This window comes from Amblyomma americanum, chromosome 3 (assembly GCF_052857255.1).
Source record: "Amblyomma americanum isolate KBUSLIRL-KWMA chromosome 3, ASM5285725v1, whole genome shotgun sequence".
Lineage (NCBI taxonomy): Eukaryota > Metazoa > Arthropoda > Arachnida > Ixodida > Ixodidae > Amblyomma > Amblyomma americanum.
Genome location: NC_135499.1, coordinates 67,688,615 through 67,706,587, shown reverse-complemented (window position 1 = coordinate 67,706,587; position 17,973 = coordinate 67,688,615). Strand labels below are relative to the sequence as shown.

The window sequence follows — 17,973 nt, the reverse complement described above, 5'->3', positions numbered from 1 at the left end:
AGTAGTGGTTAACAGTCTCTGAAGGGAACAGCAATTTACTATTGGTAGCGAGGTGTAGGAAGTGGTAAGAGAGTATGTCTACTTAAGGCAGGTAGTGACCGCAGATGCGAATCACGGGAGCAAAAGAACAATAGGAGTGGGGTGGAGCACACTTAGGTGGTTCTCTTAGATCATGAATGGCAGTTTACCAATTTCCTTCAAGGGAAAAGTATATAACAGCTGTATCTTACGAGTACTCGCCTAGGTGACAGAAACGTGGAGGATAACGAAAAGGGTTCAACCTAAACTGAGGACGCGCAGCGAGCGATACAAAGGAACATTATAGGTGTAACGTTAAGAGACCGCAACAGTGCATCACGGAACAAACGCGGTGTAATGAAATCATAGTCGAAATCAAGAGGAAGAAATGTTCTTGGGCAGGGCATGTAATGCGCAGGTAAGATAATGGTTGGTCCGGTAATGTAACGGAATGCATGTCAAGAGAAATCAAGCGTAGCAAGGAAGCGGCAAAAAGTTAGGTGGGTGATTAGATTAAGAAGTTTGCGGGGACAGGTTGGCCGCAGCAGGCAGAGAACAAAAGAAATTGGCGAAACGTGTGAGAGGTCTTTGCCCTGCGGTGGGCGTAGTCAGGCTGATGATGATGATGATGTAAATAGACACTTGCGGGAATAGCCGGAGGACTTGAGTAGTTCGCCAAAGACACCGGTCTTGCCCCCAGGACTGCGGTAGGTAAGTTTTTCGCTTGGTTGAAGATGGGGCGACAGAGCATCGGGGATAAAAACATCGGCGACGTGAAAGCGAGCAGCGAATCGGGTATGGTGTGCGAGCTGTGCACGAGCTAGAAGAGACGCTGGTCAAGGGTGGTTCTGCGTCGTATTTGCAAGGGCGCATGGTATCCTCGGAACGAAGCGCGCGCTAACGGCAGAGCTCTGCCACGTGGCTGGGAAGCCCGAAAGATTAGCAGAGGTGTCGATTATCGTCGGTACGCCGCAGTTCGCAGACTGTGGGCAGGCCCTGGGGAATGAGGTTGGCGGCGGTGGCATGACTGTAGTGGAGCAAGAAATGGAGGGCTGGTCGGATACGTGACAGGAGCGAATGGGCTACGTATCTGGCTCACGACTTCTGCATATTTGAGGGCTGCAGTCAAAGGAGGAAACTAATGACTCAGAAGTAGGGCTTCAGCAACTTTGTCATGAATAACACGGCGGATAGCCGGAACTAGAAACGACACAGTGTCGGCAGCAGGACAAGCGAGGTCCGGAAGGGGAGGCGTGAAAGATAGTCGGCGTGAAACTTCTTCGAGGATGAAGTCTTTGACGTGCTGCAGAAACTGGGGCAGTTCACAAGGAAGACCAGCAAAGGCCAAGCCAGCAAGGGCCTTCTGAGGGGTGATCGACTGTTGCGTAGAAGCACTTTGTATTCGTAAGTTACCAGAGCTTTGAATGAGCTTGAGGACATCGCCGACAGGGGTCGGATTCTTTTCACAGAGCACTTGAAGACCGTCGTCGGTGATCCCCTTCAGGATGCTGATTTTTTCAGTCTCCGGCATAACGGGTTCCCTCCCTTGCACAGGTCAACAATGTCCTCGATATAGCGAGTGAAAGATTCATGGCTTTGCTGAGCTCGGGTACGGAGACATTGCTCCGCGCAGAACTTCCGCACCGCGGGGCGGCTGAAGAAGTCCGCGAAGCTTATTTTAAATGAGAACCCCTTCTGGATATCGGCTTCATGGTTGCGGCACAAAAGGTTGGCAATGCCCGTGAGGTTTAAAAGAGCACGTTGCTCAACTTGACGGTATCGTCTCACCTTTTACAACCGCTGACGCACTCTTAGGAAGCCAGCCGATCGTCAGCGTCGTCGTCATCGGTACCACTGAAAATAGCAGAACACGCTGCTGTTTCCAACAAAAAAGAAGGCGGTTAGTGGGGTATTCCTGGCTCACGCCGTCCTGCATTGTGGCCCCTGAGGTTAACTGCGGCTCCGGAGTTCCAGGATGATGACAGGTGTGACGACCGGCACCTCCACCAGATTGGACTTCCTGCCGAAGCGCTGCGGCCAAGGATCTGTGCGGCAAACCATGATCCATTGCTAGGGCTCCAAACCTTCGCGTATTCTGTGTTGTCTCACGTTTTTTGACGCCGGTCTACTCCGTTACAATACTATCAAAGTTACGTCTGCTATTGCCTGTATATATTTTCACGACCCAAGGAGAGCCGTACGTACAGGTAGGCGAGTGGGCCAACCAGAGAATGAAGTCGGTTCATTTAATCCCAGAGCCGGGTTTAGCCCGAGCGTGCCTTCCGTGCAAACCACCTCTTCGGCGAAAATGATGAAGCGCCGACCAAAAAGTGTTGTCAAGATGGAAGGACGTTTCGACTTCCACACGGAAGTCTTGTTCACTCTTATTTTCGCGAATGTATTCACCCGACCAGACGAGATTTCGTCGAACCTTAGATTTAAACCACCTCTTCGTCGTCGTTTCGACTAAGCGCGGAGGCCGCGCGATGCTAGGCACGTAGCAATCCTCATGGAATGGTGGCTTATGCATGGAAGGTAGCTGATAGGGAACGCAAGTTCTGGATGCACTGTTAACATCAGGTGCAGCGTGCTAGCTGACCACACTGTTCGTCGAGTAAGCAAGGTTACCAGCTGCGTAAAGGTAAAACGTATCCAGAAGACCAGAAATTTCTGGCACTAGCCTGGCGAAGGACCATACCAGATAATGTTCGGGAAGTTTAAATTTCCAAACAAAATGATCGCACAAAATTGGAATCTCGAATTAATGAAGTTAACCGCTCGATGAAGATAGCCGAAAAAATCCGACGAACTGTTCGGATGCCAGCAACATATCCCAAGTAAGGCACCCGTGATCGTAAAGGTGACTCAAACCCATACCATTTCTAAATCAGACTAAGATTTGCTTGTAATAATGGCATGGTTTCTGATAAAGCTTTAAGGCTGTATCTGTCCTGATGGTAGCAGCGGTATATATTATACGTTTAGCACCCACGAAAATTTTAGTGCGTACCGTCCCTGTAAGCCACGCTAATTGTTAGCAATATAAATCTGCATCGATAAACCATGCAATTCTATTAATGTGATCTTGTTAATTTAGGACACTTTTGGTGTTAATAAAAGAGTGAGTGAGTGACTAAAAACTTTCTTGAAAGAAAGTGTAGATTCGTGGTCAGTATGTGAGGTCCAGACCATGTAGGTCTCGTACCGCACAGGCCCATTCGACAGCCTTGACTTGAGTGCCTCGGTCGTCGCTGACCTTTACTGAAAGCCACGCGTCAGGTGAGGGAGCAGCCATGAGATCTGGGGGTGGGGGATGTGCTTTACAGTCCCAGATTATGTGGTCTAAAGTAGCTTTTGCACCGCAGAAGCGGCAGTTAGGGCTGGAGGTTGTAATAAATATGTGCGAGTACACATTTGGGTTGGGGAAAGAGTCGGTTTGTAGTCTTCTCCACGCCACCTGCTGCTCCCTTGACAGGGAGGGGTGCGGCGGCGGGAACTGCCTACGTGCGAGTCTAAAATGGGTGGTGTGGTCGTGATAGGAGGTTAGCGCTTCACCGGTTGCATCCGGGTTCGGACAGTCCACTGCTCGGCCGGCTTTAACTCGAGCTTGTGCGTTGGCGGCCTCGTTTCCGGGGTTTCCGGCATGCGCCGGGACCCATACCAGGTCAATGTCTCGGAGGGGGGATGTGTCTAACATTTTCCAGGATATTTCTGGCCGTGAGTGAGATGCGGCCTTTGGCAAAGTTCGCAATGGCATATTTGGAATCGCTAACGATGGTTGTAGCGGCCGTAAAGGCGATAGCAGCTGCAATTGCAGCTTCTTCCGCGGTTTCCGCGTTCTTGGTAAATACTGTAGCGGCCATGAGTGGAGTGGCCGGGTCCGGGTCCTGAGGATGAGATACCCCACAGATGGCGAATCTGTGGTGGCTGTCTTGGTAGTTGGCTGCATCGACGTAGATGACGTCTGGAAGACTTTGCAAGCGTCGATGCAGAGCTCTGGCTCTTGCTTCCCGCCGACCCTGTTGGGTTTGCGGGTTCATGTTCTTGGGTAGAGGTAATATTTTTATCTTTTTTCGGATATGGCTAGGAACGGGGCCTGGATGGTCCGCCATAGGCTCCCCTTCGATGCCAAGTCTGTCCAGGATGATTCTGCCCGCTGCAGTGCTGGAGAGTCGAGCCGTCTGTGTTGTTAGGTGGGCTTCCTTAAGTTCAGAAAAGGTATTGTGTACTCCCAGGGCGAGGAGTTTCTCGTTGGCTGTGCAGTTAGGAAGGCCCAACGCCGTTTTGCATGCATGCCGTATTAGGGTATCAATCTTTTGTTCTTCTCCTTTCTTGAGATGGAGATATGGGAAGGCATATGTAATTTTGCTGATGACGAATGCTTGAAGGAGTTTGTATAGGTCGTGCTCCTTCATGCCTCGTCTCTTGTTGGCGATGCGCCTGATCATGCGCGCCACCCGGTGTACTGAGCTTTCGAGTCTCCCCAGTGCTACAGTGTTGCGGGTGGTGTTGGAGATGTGGAGTCCTAAGACCCGTATGTTCTCCACTTCATCTATGTTTTTGCCTTGGATCGTAATGTTGATGGGGATCCTGTCTTCAGGTGTCTTGCTCCGCCGTACGATTAGGAGTTCTGATTTTGGTTGGGAACACTCGAGGCCGGCTCTCCTTGCCTCCAACTCAACCGTTTCAGCCGCTGCTTGGAGAGCTTCTTCAATTTGTCCATCGGAGCTGCGGTTCGTCCAGATAGTTATGTCGTCTGCGTACAGAGTGTGATAGATGTTTTGAATTGCGTTGAGCCTGTCTGGAAGCTTGATTAATTAAAGCCAGATTAAAGAGGAAGGGCGACAAGACTGCTCCTTGTGATGTCCCTCTGTTTCCGAGCCTGATTGGGGTGGATTTCAGTGGTCCAACGGTGATCTCCACCGTTCTATTTTCTAGGAAGGCTTTAACATAATTGTACGTCAGTTCGCCTGGGTTGAGGTCGGCTAGGTGTTTCAGAATGGTATTGTGTGACACGTTGTCGAATGCCTTTTTGAGATCGAGGCTCAATATTGCTCTTGTGTTCTTAATGGAGGGGTCGAGTATGTCACGTGATAGCTGGAGCATGACGTCTTGGGTGGAGAGTCCTCTTCTGAAGCCCACCATGGAGTGTGGCATGAGGTTGTGGTCTTCGGTGTAGTCCCGTAGTCTGTTCAGAACCACGTGCTCCATGAGTTTCCCGAGACAGGATGTGAGGGAAATGGGTCTTAGGTTGTCCACGTTCAGTTTCTTGTTGGGTTTTGGAATAAACGTCCCTCGGGCATGTTTCCAGCTGCTGGGAATGATTCCTGTCTCCCAGCATACGTTGAAGTAATATGTGACTGCAGTGACCGATTTCAGGTCCAGGTTACGGAGGACCTTATTCGTAATCAGATCTGGTCCTGTCGCTGAGGTTGTTCTAAGCTGGCCCAGCGCTGCCCAGACTTCTGCATCACTGGACGGCTCGTCCAGCTGCGGATTTGGTTGTCCCGAATACTGTGGGCTCGTTTCTCCGTCGTATGCGGTATTTAGGTATTTGTCCCTGAGGAGGTCCAAGAAGTAGTGTTCGTCCCCAGGGTGTTGATAGATGACTTTAGCGAGCTGTCCTTGCGCAGCCGACTTGGACTGTGTGGGGTCGAGAAGGTGGCGGAGCAGGTGCCACGCCCTCTTACTACCCAGTTGTCCGTTCAGGCTGTCACATTTTTGATACTATTGTTGCCGGGTAAGTTCTATCGCATATTGTTCAATTTCTCTTTCGAGTTGGGCGATTCGACTTCGTAGCCTTTTGTTGAGTCGCTGTCTCTTCCACCTCTTCATAAGACTATTTTTTGCCTCCCACATGTGTGCCAATCTTGAATCGAGGCTAGGTTGTGCGGCGTCTGTTATTTCGCTTGTGTGCGACTCTACATCCTTACATATTGATTTAACCCAATCTTGGATGTCTTCGATTTTAGTCGGGGCCGTTTGATCCCGTTCTTTCCGAAATTTTTCCCAGTCTGTAAATTTCGTTACCTTCCTGCCCTTCTTCCGAATCTCGGTGCGAAGGGTAATGGCCAGGATGTAGTGGTCGCTGTTTAGATCCGTGCCTGTGTTTCGCCAGGCGGGGTTCTGCACATTCCTGGCTAGCGTGAGGTCCGGGGTGGTGTCTCGGCTAACGCTGTTGCCAGTTCTGGTCGCTGTGCTAGGATCGTTTAGTAGCGAGAGCCCTAACCCTTGAATTTTGTTCCAGAGGATGTTGCCTTTCTTGCTTGACTTCTGGTATCCCACTCTACGTGTGGCGCGTTGAAGTCGCCCGTAATCACTAGCTGCCCATTCTTGGCTAATTTCGTGGTGCACTCTAGTAATGCCGGGATTTCTCTGGATTGATCTTTTGGGGAGCTGTATAGGTTAAGAACGTATAGGCTCCCCTGCCTCTTTCTGGCGGGAATGATTTCGGTGAGCGTGTAGCCTGCTTGAGAATCGTCGAATTCATGTTGAATGGCCGTGAGTTGGTTACCCACTAGCGTGGCTGTCATTGCTGCTTTGTGTGGTACGTTTCTTTGTGATATGGTTTTGTATCCTGGTAAACTAACGGGTCCCATCGGTTCTTGGATCTTAATAATGTCCGGTTTGACTTCTAAGTTTTGAATATAAAGCTGCAGATTGGATTTTTCGCCTCGAAAACCTCTACAGTTCCATTGCCAGATGATGATATCTTGATTACGAGCTGCCATGTTGGGGCACTGTCAGCTGCGTAACGGCGCTCGCTATTGCGCTCACTTGGGCTTGTAATGCCTTGATGGCGTCCATCATTTCTTCTCTGGTCTCTTGTAGGTTGTTGGCGATATCTGTGCATGTCGCGTCTAGCCTATCTGCTCGGGCTTCCAGTTTGCTGACCCTCTCATTCTGCTGGAGAGCTAGCTTGGCTTTAACAGCGAAAGTTGACGTCGGTTGGGACGCCGCGTCTGTTTCAATTCGCTTCTTGGGATTCTGGGCCTCTTGCTGGTCTTTTGGGGCCTGTCTTTTTTTAGCCTTCGGTTGTTCTATGTCCATACCCGCACCTTCGGAAGGAGGGAGGGATTGAGACCTGTTATTAGCGGTTGTCGCGCTTTCAATGTGGCGTTGGGTTTGCGTGAGGCTCGCGAGTTTACTGCCTAGCTCACTGATCTGGGACTGCATGCGTTCTATTAAAATGGCTTGCTCCCTCACCTGATTGCGAAGTGCCTGCTTCTCCGGATCTTCCTGCCACTTGAGAGCCTTTTCTTCTGGCTTTGTCCAGGGGTTCTTGGGGTCCCGCTTCCGGCTGGACGATGGTAGGACCTGTCGAAGGTCTTGCGACTGGCTGCGTCGTGTAGCAGACTTGCTTCTACTTCGTGGCAGCGGCGGGAATGACTCCTCCCTCTCGTCGCCTAGGGTCAGCGTCTCTTTTTGTCGGGTTCTGTCCCTCGATTGGCGTCCGAAGGTGTCGTTCTGCCCGGCGTTTTGGTCGGCGTTCCTGGCCAGGTCGGGTTTCTGGGCGGCTTGCTGCTTGACGAATTTGAACTTGCAGCTGGTGCTCCCGGTTCTGTGCGCCCCCGTGCAGACGATGCAAACGGGGACGCAGGTTGGTGGTTGTCCCTCATGTGGTGGGGGGTGCTCTTTTCCGCATCTGACGCAGCGGGTTCGTTTTTTTTTTGTGGGCAGACGTCTTGTCGGTGCCCTGTCTTGCGGCAGTTGAAGCAGGCCTCTACTCGGTTGAGAAAGAGGACCACTTTATGTCTTGTGCCGGGGTATCGGAGTAGTCGGGGGAGCTCCGTTCCGGCTACATAATGATTATATGATTTGTTCTCCCATACCGTCTTGCCGATAGGATAGTCCAGTCGGGGTTGGAGGTGTTGTAGTTAAGAACAAGCTGCGCGTCCGTTTCGCCACAATACTCCTTGTGGATGAGGCCTTTTACCGAGAGATCCGGGGAAGGCGCGTAAGCTTTGATGGGGTACTGCTTTTCCCCCATGACGAACGCTTGCAGGTTGAGGTAAGCGTTCGCACGTTTCTCGTTGGGCGTGCTTATCGTGAAGGTGTCGTTTACTGGGTGTTTCTGAAGAATATCTTCGGTAAGGGTGTTGTTGTCGGTAATCTTGGCGGCTTGACGAAACGCTTCGAGCAGTAGCGCTCCGCCATGGGTGGGAAGGTCAAGGGGAGACTGCGGTCTGATTACAATTTTGTAATGCTCTGCCGGTAGCCTCGGGATCGGGGGTCTTCTTCTATGGGTAGGCCTAGGCTTCCTATGGGTAGAGTCAAGGGGCTTGCCTTTCTTCACGTAGCCTTGGGCGCCAGTAATGGCGGCGGCCTCGTCCCCAACGCCGGGCGTCCCGATGGCGGCTCGGCCCGGCGCCGAGCGTCCGTCTTCTTTGTAGACGCCGCGCCGGCGGAAACGTTGCTGGTTCTTGAGTGCCATGGAGGTCCATGTTCCGTCGTTTTAATCATGTTCTGTGATCGGTTCACCCTCGACAGTGACTTCCATGTTGCAGGCGTGTCAGCTCCCTCCGGGGAGCCGAGGTCGTCGGGAGTGGTTACCGCCAGGCGGCCGTACTCGTGCTAGGCCTATTAGGCCTAGCGGCGGAAAAAACGTGGTCGATGCAAAATGCGCCGAAAAATAGGCACACGAGCACTTGCACGCAAACACCGGTCGTCCTCGTGGTCCGGACGAGGTCCTGAAGGCGTTAGTAAAGGTTTCAGCAGCCGGTCGAGGGCTATTCCGCGGGTGGTAGCCGTAATCCTCGGAGCTCATGCGAAACGCGTCCGCACCATGAAAGCACAATTGGCACCCTCTTAATAAAAGAGACCGATATGTCGAGTCGCCCTTTCCTTCGTTAAGTGTTGTGAGGAGCACCAAGTCGTTTTCATTAAACGATATCGCATAAATTTTGGTGGCTGGTACACTTGTGCTATCTTCATGGCTATCATAACTCCTGCAGTATGTCTCCTGTTCGGCTGAGACATGCTCTATTGACCGACCTCGTAGGAAATCATAGCCGTAAGTAATATTACTCGCAGGTAGCTTGTCATGGCACAGTATGAAAACCGGTCATATCGACTAACATTTCGCGCAGGCATTGCGTTGTTTTTGAGCGTGTCGTGTGACAGGTGAAAAGTCTTCAACCATCGATATGCTTTCGCCTTGGAGTTTTGATTCCGAATTCGAAATGATTGGACTTACAAATGAGCCCTGCAATTGTTTATTTAATATCTGCTACCCAAACTACGAGGGCGCTCAATTATATGGCGCCAAAAGTTTGTCAGTGTGCATGGTTAGCAGGTCCAAAATTTTGCTCTCCGCTTCACTGCAAAAGTCAGCTCAGTCTCCTACGCCATGAAAAATAAGGTTATTGTCATTTTACCGATCTTCAAGGTAATCAAGACGACTGTGAAAAACATCGGCCTTGTGGACGACATCAGTGAGCATTTCTTCGGAAAACTGGGAAGCCTGTTGAACTGTGCAGACTTCATTTGGCTTTCACTCCATCTCTATAAAGCGCTAATTAATTGAAACTATATTTTGGATTCGAGAGACGCTCGTGCAGCCTTCATATCAATACTAGCACTCGGGAAATCAACCTGCTTTTGGCCAAAGGGTACTGTCTTACGAAATAAAGTCTCTTAGATATTGCATAATTATTTTGTGACATTGCGCGTCGGCTGGAGTTCCAGTCGCTCTAGAAGTAACTTCTGGTTCAGGGCCAGGAGTGCTCTCAATATCAGCGCATCATGACAGTCTGCCTACCACATCAATGAACTCCTCCCAGTTTATCGACAGTACCTGTAGGCATCGGAACAGCAAAAAATTGACAGTGGCTTAGCTTGGCTATGCCAGAATATACGTAGTGAAAACTAAGGCATAGCTTGGTTAGCCTTGGTTAACCTTCATTGCAAGTCCATGTCAGCCTGGTTGTCCGGATAGTTGTCACCTGAACAGTCATGTGGTTGGTCACGTGGTGCGGTGCGACCGCGGTGGAAATGCGAGCACGGCAAGACTGCGAGTTCGTGGCCAATATAGCTTTCACTGCAGTACAGTGGTTACTAGAACACCTAGCGCACAGTGATGTGGTGTTATTAACCTGGACAAAACGCTCGCGCAAAGCGTACGCCATGTGCGCGTCAGCCCCGCCCCGACGTCCAATTATGCCATCAGGCTGACGCAGTCTTTTAAAGCACACATAGACGGCGATGGCTACGACGATGTGGCTACAGCCTTTTTCTCGAAAGTGTTGAATTTCGATTAATTCGGTGGCGCTGCAGAGTCCTTTCAATCTTGACTACGAAGCTTCGTTGAAAACCCAGTCATTTCCCAGGTAGGAAGCGAATTATGGAAACAATGAATAACTGCGCAAAAAGGACGGGACAAGAGAGAAGAACGACACGTGATAAGCGCAGACTAACAACTGGTTTATTGCACCAAAGCCTGCTTCCTTCAACAACAAAGTCCATGAGCACCAACCACAAGGAAGTTGTTGAAGGAAGGAGGGGTTGGTGCAATAAACCACTTGTTAGTCGGCGCTTGTCTCGTGTGGCTCTTATCTCTTGCCCCGTACTTTTTGCGCAGTAATTCATTGTTCCCATAATGTCGTACCAACTAGCCCCTCACCGCACTCTTCTAGAAAGTGAAGCAGGCAGAATCCAGGAGCAAACGAAGGCACGAAACTTACAACTACAGGAGTAAGCGTTGCCACCATGACCACTGTTTAGTCCGCGGTCCTGAGCATCTATTCAGCTTATTTCTTAATAAAAGAATTAGAATTTGATTTTGAAAGCCCATATAATATGCATGCGATAAAGATAAAGGGCATGAATCGCAGATGTTCACCGGCCGCTTAAGCCTTTCACTTTAAATTGAAGGAGAAATGGGAATATGAAGATAATATTGATCTATAGTAAAAATAAAGGGCTATAAATATTGGAATATTTTGTTTATTCCATAAACACCAATATTTAACAAGTACAGGAGCTGGCGCGCTGGTTACCGTAAAAAATGTTTTTACTAGACGCAGTAAAATGCCTAAAGATTAGCGACCGAATGAGCATTGTGACGAAGTGCTTGTCTGTTTCTCGTATGCATGCCATACAGGGGGAAGAGGGTCTCCGTTATTGCTTTTAATGTTATACTACTGTACGATTACGTCACTAAACGTTAATGCTAGACAAAGCAGTGCGGTGCTCATTGGGCGCCGGTAACTGTGCGAAAGTTTCGAATTTGAGTGTTTTTATTGAGCTCGCATGTGAAAACATTTTCCAGGCATTTCTAACTCCGTTGATATAGGTTTTGGTGAGTCGTACGACACATCTATGCTAGCGACGACTTCATGGACATGAACAGGATCAGGAAATTGTTGTGTGACCTCACCTGTCGAATCCTTGCAGCATCACAGATTCGTCTATAACAGATTGTTCTGCAAAAGAAAAGACGAAAATCATAAAAACAACATCAAAATACTACCCATAGTCACTCTGCCGAATATGCTCTGGCGATAACGGGCACCGCAGGAGTGCGGACTCCACGCTGGAATTAGTAGGAAGTGCTTACGCGACACAGAGCGCCCGACTGTTCTGATTTCTTTACCACAATACATGAGTACGATCCGCACAGGATGCCGACACTCAAAAAGAACCAGCCAAATACAGAGACAGCGACTGATAGCGAACAGGCGAAAGCGAGGTTTCCTTTTAGATGACCCTAGAACGGCCGAAAGCAGCCAATCGAAGACGCCGCAGGATTTATTTATTACTCGCCTCCATGCAACATTCCTGCTCTTATCGCTTCAAAGCAACCTTTGCTTTATACAACTGGAATTTCTACTCGGGAATACGCCACGTAGAGTAAGGAGTTTAATGGGGCTAGTTTTTCCCCCGTATGAAAGATGTGGCGAGCACATCTGTGCACTCCAGGCAGGCTGCAACGAGGTGAAATAATGTTTGCATAGGCTTATTCGGAACCCTCCAAGTAAGATGCTTTTGGAGGAGCACTCTATTCAAGGAACATCCCGACTTCACACTTCACTGTACGAAATTCTGTGCGCAATAAAGGCTACAAGCGCTTTAAGAAACGAATAATGCTTCAATAATAAAGCGGCACAGCCCTATAGCGCTCAAAACAGCCACCTCTTACTTACAACGCGCTTAAGAAAACTCTCCGGAAGCTATAAGGAGGACTTCTCTAACGATGCTGTCTCAAAGAACAAGAATGTCCGCTCGGAGGGAATGTGAAAATTTGTGAAAAGTTTGAATTAAAATGCTTAAAAATTGGCAGTGGCTTAACTTGGCTAACCATGAAATTCAGCGAAAAGAAAGGACCCTTGCTGAGCATCAGAGGCTCGTCCATGGCAGCTCCGCTACACGCTCGCGATAGCCGTTATACACCGGGTGTCCCAGCTAACTTGAGCCAAGGGCCAAAAAAATAAATGATTAGAGACTGGCGAGTAAAACCAGTTGCATATTAGTGACAGCCATCTTGCGCACCACAGGCAATTTTTTGTTTCGCAATTAATAAATAGCTTAAATAAGTTTAATTATCTAAATTAAAAAGTATTGACTTTAGACAACAAATTGCATTTCAACAGTTGTAGAGCACCTTCATAAACCCTCACTTGGTTCATTTTTGCATTTCGCGGGCTTTCTTTGGAGCTGGAAAAAAAAGACACGTGTGAGGGTTTCCTTATCGTAAATGATGGAATCAGGATTTCTGGAGGTGCTCTAAAACTCTTCAAACATAACTTTCTGTTTATAGTTAATATTTTTATTTATATAACTTAACTTAATTAAACAATTAATTGCGAAACAGAAGATTGCCTGTGGTGCGCAAGATGGTTGTCACCAGTACGCAACTGGTTTCACCCGCATGTTTCTAATAAGTTGTTTTTTAACCCTTGGCTCAAGTTAGCTGGGACACCCGGTATATACCCACACGATCACGTGGCTATGAGGTGATATCACATGGTCCTACGACGCCCCTATCGGATGTCATCATGTGGCTTCACATCACCCAATCGGATCTTCTTAATATCAAATGTCAACCCAAAGGTCACCCAACGTCAAAAGTCGAAGGTCAAAGGTTAACTTTAGGTCATGGGTCAAGGGTTCGACCCCACAACTGTACCGCATAAGGTTTATAGCTTACGGGGTTTAACGTCCCAAAGCAACTCAAGCTATGAAGGACGCGTACCGCATATGGTCATAAACGGCTAATGTTGCTGGGCTGAAGGTCATTCAAAGTGATTCTCCTGCATACGCGATGACTGCTTTGCCTAGCGTAGCGAATCTTTGCTCTTCAGAAAGTGCCGCCCCCCTTTGGTCACTGTATCCTCATGCGATTATAGTTTTTAAGCATTATCACCATTAAAATAATAACAGTTTCCACTCAATGTTGGATTGAGCATCGCATCGTTTCGCACGAAAATGGTCGCACAGGACCGGTCAGCGGAGCGTGTCGGCAGAGCGTGCCGCACGAAATTATCCTTCGAAAAAGGAAATCCGCTAGCATTGAGCTTCGAACCGTGGTCCTCTGTGTTCCAGGCGGTCGCGCAACGCATACACCATGCAGGGTTGTTGATTCAATCGTTTTAGAGGGACAAGAAGTGAATGCGTTGTGGTGTGCACGCCGCTAAAGCATGTTGGGAATGTATACTGATTTTAGACAACGATGACTTGAAAAAAAAAAGTTGCTGATGTCGTCCAAGGGTCACGTGATAAGCGCCACGTAACAGTGATGACTTGCAAAAGTTTCCGACGTTTAAACGCAAATGTTTTCGCGTTTCTCCAATGCAGCAGTCTGCAGTGCTCTCCAATTTTTGTTCCTAGGTTACAAATTAGCCCGAGAACTCACACACCGGGATAGAGGGATGCCACCGGAGCAAGGCAAACAAGAGAATGTGACAAACGAAATAACACAGCACTACAGCCTAAGCAGGAGGTTCGTACCGCCAGCAAACCCCCAGCTTCGCAAAGGAGAAGAAATGGCGTGGAGAAAGCTCAAGGCAAACATATACCGTAACCCTGCTCTGGTCGGCCATATATGGCCGGAAATAAGGTCAGACACATGCTCATCGCGCAATGAAAGGGCATGGCTAGATCACGTAATATGGGACTGAGAGAACTCACCAGGCAGGCCTAAAACATAAGAACAAAAGATGCTTTGGAGACCCTTTGGCAAAGCTCATACCCACGTGTCCAAGAACTACCGGCCTGCAACTAAGGCGACTGCCCCAAACGTCGGGGTCTAACCACCGAAGCGCGGGATTGTCCTACTGTTGGACAAATAAAAGTTCTCTCTCTCTCCTGGGTTACGAGTTCGCAAACTTTAGGACAAGCAATTCTGATTTTTATCGATCCACTCAAGGCGATAGTTGAGGGTAGGAAGTGAAGGCTAGCTCCACGGCACTTAACCCCGTCACACTTACAAATAGGCGGGCAGCCAATAGCATGTTCGTCGACTGCAGGCATGGTGAGCGGCGAGGAAGTTCACCACCAGTTAGGAATTGGGAGCGATGCGGTGAAGGAATGTGGGCTTGATGTGGCCCTATTTCCGGCATTTTGGTGCACGCCTTCAGGACGCCGCAGGAGGTGCTAGACAAGCAGCCAATTTTTTAATCCCGGGTTCCCATTATTCTAGTGACTTCTTTACTTATCTCGATCAAGCTGACTCCCAGGCCTAATCCTACATTTCCAACACATTTGTTTCTATTGCTGGACGCCTTCAAAGCGTATAAACCCCGCCAATTTTCTTCGTTATTGCCCTACCAGTCACAAATGGTTGCCGCTCATCGGGTACAAAAAGTAACGCTGAAAAAAGGCGTGTTCAGCAACAAAAGACTATATGACGCATTAGGAGCCCGCCACGGTGGCTCAGCGGTTAAGGTGCTCGTCTACTGAGCCGGACTACCCGGCCTCGAAGTTGACCGCGGCGGCCGTGTTTTGGTAGAGGCGAAATGAATATGAAAATTATTTTTTTTTGGAAAGGCAATGGCGCAGTATAATAATAGTATTAATTGGTTTTGGGGGAAAGGAAATGGCGCAGTGTCCGTCTCATATATCGGCGGACACCTGAACCGCGCCGTAAGGGGAGTGAAAAAGGAGGGAGTGAAAGAAGAAAGGAAAAAAAAAGAGGTGCCGTAGTGGAGGGCCCCGGAATAATTTCGACCACCTGGGGATCTTAGACATCTCCGTGGACACCTGAACCGCGCCGTAAGGCAAGGGATAAAGGAGGGACTGAGAAAAGAAAGGAAGAAAGATTTGCCATAGTAGAGGGCTCCGGAATAATTTCGACCGCCTGCTGCTGCTGATGTTGCTGTTGCCGGCAGGAAGGTTGATACGGAAAGTGCACGGGCCTGCCCACTGGCTCAAGCCGAGCCACAACCGCTGCCACGTGCCGAAAGTAGACGAGTTAAAAGATAGGAGAGCAAAGATAGAAAGATAAGACGCACGCTAGTATGCCTCGGACCGATCCCGGAGGCAGTGCAATACCGGGCCGACCCGTGCCAGAGTGCTTGAATCACTCCGCCGTATTTCAAAAAATAAGTTTAATATCTTGGATCTCAATGGGACCCGTATCAGATAATAAACCAGAATCTTTAACGTGCACTGACATCGCAATGCATACGGGTGCCTTTGCGCTTCGCCTCCATTGAAACGACACCGCCGCGGCCGAGATCGAAGCCGGGTCTTTCGGGTCAGCAGCCGAGCGCCATAACCGCTGAGCCACTGCGGATTTAACACATGTTAAATCAAAACAGCAATACAGTTGAAAAGCTCGTTGCTCGTGTTATCATCGCGTAATCAAACAAGTCATGATACAGTACAATTCATGATATGCTGAGCAATATACGACAAACAGATATGAAATAAAGATGAAAAGCATAAAAATAAACGTGGGTTCGAAAATTGCATCAAAATGACACTTTACGGCTGCAACAAAGAAGAAATAATATTTAGGATAGGATAGCATCGGATAACTTTATTGAGCTCTAGCGCAAGTGCTTTTATGCGGTTCAGATGAGTCCATCTCCAAAAGGGTCGGTTGCCCCTATTCCAGGTCTCCGCTGGATGCTGCCGTAAGCAGAACTCGCCGTATCAGACCGATCTAATCATCGCGGCAGCCGCTGGAGAGCATACCCTCCCATTAGTCCGCAGTTGGGTTTGGTATAATTGGAACGACGTCGACTTTTTGACATGCCCATGTTATGCGAAAGTGTAGGGTTTTCATGGCACCACGGACACTTGTTTTCGTAAAGTGTGGGGTGGATTTTACTTAGCGTGTTTAGGTTTGGGTATGACCCCGTTTGTAGTTGTCTCCACGTTACAGCCTCTTCTTTGTTCAAGTATTTGTGCAGTGGTCATATTTAAAAAATTCTGAGGACTCTTTAGTCTGCTTACGTGGACATGCGAAAGCATGTCTTTTGAGGAAAAGAAAGGGAGCAGTAACACTTCCATATTGACATCTCGGTGGACACCTCAACCACACCTTAAAGCATGCAACTGCAGATGCATATATCATCGGTCTGAATCCCTGTCGCAAGCTAGCCTCTAACTTGACTAAAATATGCAAGCTTTGTGCAAACAGAAATGCTATGACCCCACCTGGAACCCTGTACGATGAGCTCAAAATTTTAGAACGAATGTAGTCAGGAATGTTGCCACCCTTTGAGGGCAGCCAGTGAATGGATGTAACTAACTTCGATTAGACGAAAAAAAATCTTCCAGAGTGGTCCTCTACTGGTCCAGGAGTCCACTGGCTTGAACTTCACATAAAGCCCGATCTACCAGCCATTTCTGGCCGGCGGGCTCAGCGGTCCGTAAAGCAGCCTCCCAGGGATATTGAGTGGGATTGGAGAAGAGGGTTACTGCCTGTGGGGAAGGCCATTCCCAAAGGTAGTGGAAACGTGTGGATCTGGGCACGCAACAGGCGTTCACTGGAGGGTGAAAACACAAAAGATCGTAGGGTGAAATAAAGTAGCCGGTCTGTAATTCTCGCCATCTGGCGCTGGATAAGGGCGACCAGGTAATCTGGGGTGGTGGCACTGTCATGCGGCTGAGATTGTGGAATGTGGTGATTTGATGATATGTAGAAAGGACCGCTGGGGCCTCTTGCGCAGGGTTCGGTGCCTGATCGTCCGGGCACCGAGAGGATAGTTCTCGGGACAGCGCACGAACGCCTTTGCCGGGGATCGAGGCATGCCCAGGGATCCACAGTGGGGTAACCAGTTGGTCGAAAGAGGTGGCTGTGGCAAGAATTCGGTGTGTGGCCGCCGTGCCACGCCCTTTAGATAGTGGCGGTATGCGGCCTGGGTATCTGCAAATTTCGTTATTTTTTTGTCAATGATAGAGTGGTTAGCGCGAGTGCGATGGCGGCTCCTTCCGCCTCTGCAGGTGAAATAGTTCGGATAGTGGCGGCGGTCCCACTGTGCCGTCTTCATAGGCTGCGACTGCCGTGAAAAATCCTCCTTGAGAATTTTCTGCCGCGTCGACATAAAGGATATCGGAGCGGTTGCTGTATGTTTTCGTGTAATAGCTCGCTCGAGCCTGCCGCCTACCCTGATGGAGGCTAGCGCTCATATTGCGCGGTAGGGGCTTCTGATATATGTGATCCTGCGTGTGCAGAGAAGTCATGTAAGGTGTAGGACATGCTGGGGTGGGAATGGGTGGATTGAGACGGAGCTGTCGCAGTAGTCGTGGTCCTGTTTCCATGCAACTCAGGCGAACTAATTGGTTGGTGCGTTGAGTCTCTATGAATTCGATCGCGGTATTGTGGGTACCAGTGGCCAGGAGACGCATCGTGCTAACCGTTTGTGGAAGACGTAGGGCGGAGGTGACAGCCGTGCGTATTAGGATGTCTGCCTGCTGTATTTGGCACTGATTGAGTATGTGGTATGGGAGGTGGTATGTAATGCAGCTAATTATTAATGCATTTGTCATTGATGCCATCGCTTGGAT

The 17,973-nt window shown here is 49.2% G+C and overlaps 1 protein-coding gene across 1 annotated transcript in view; it reads right to left on the bottom strand.

Annotated features, from left to right (window-relative positions):
• The window catches only part of LOC144123026 (uncharacterized), a 253,091-nt gene that overhangs the window by 232,541 nt on the left and 2,577 nt on the right, over positions 1–17,973 (bottom strand). Inside the window, exon 2 of the mRNA XM_077655952.1 lies at positions 11,396–11,441. Coding sequence (XP_077512078.1) covers positions 11,396–11,441 — 46 coding nt within the window. The remainder of the gene's footprint in view (positions 1–11,395; positions 11,442–17,973) is intronic.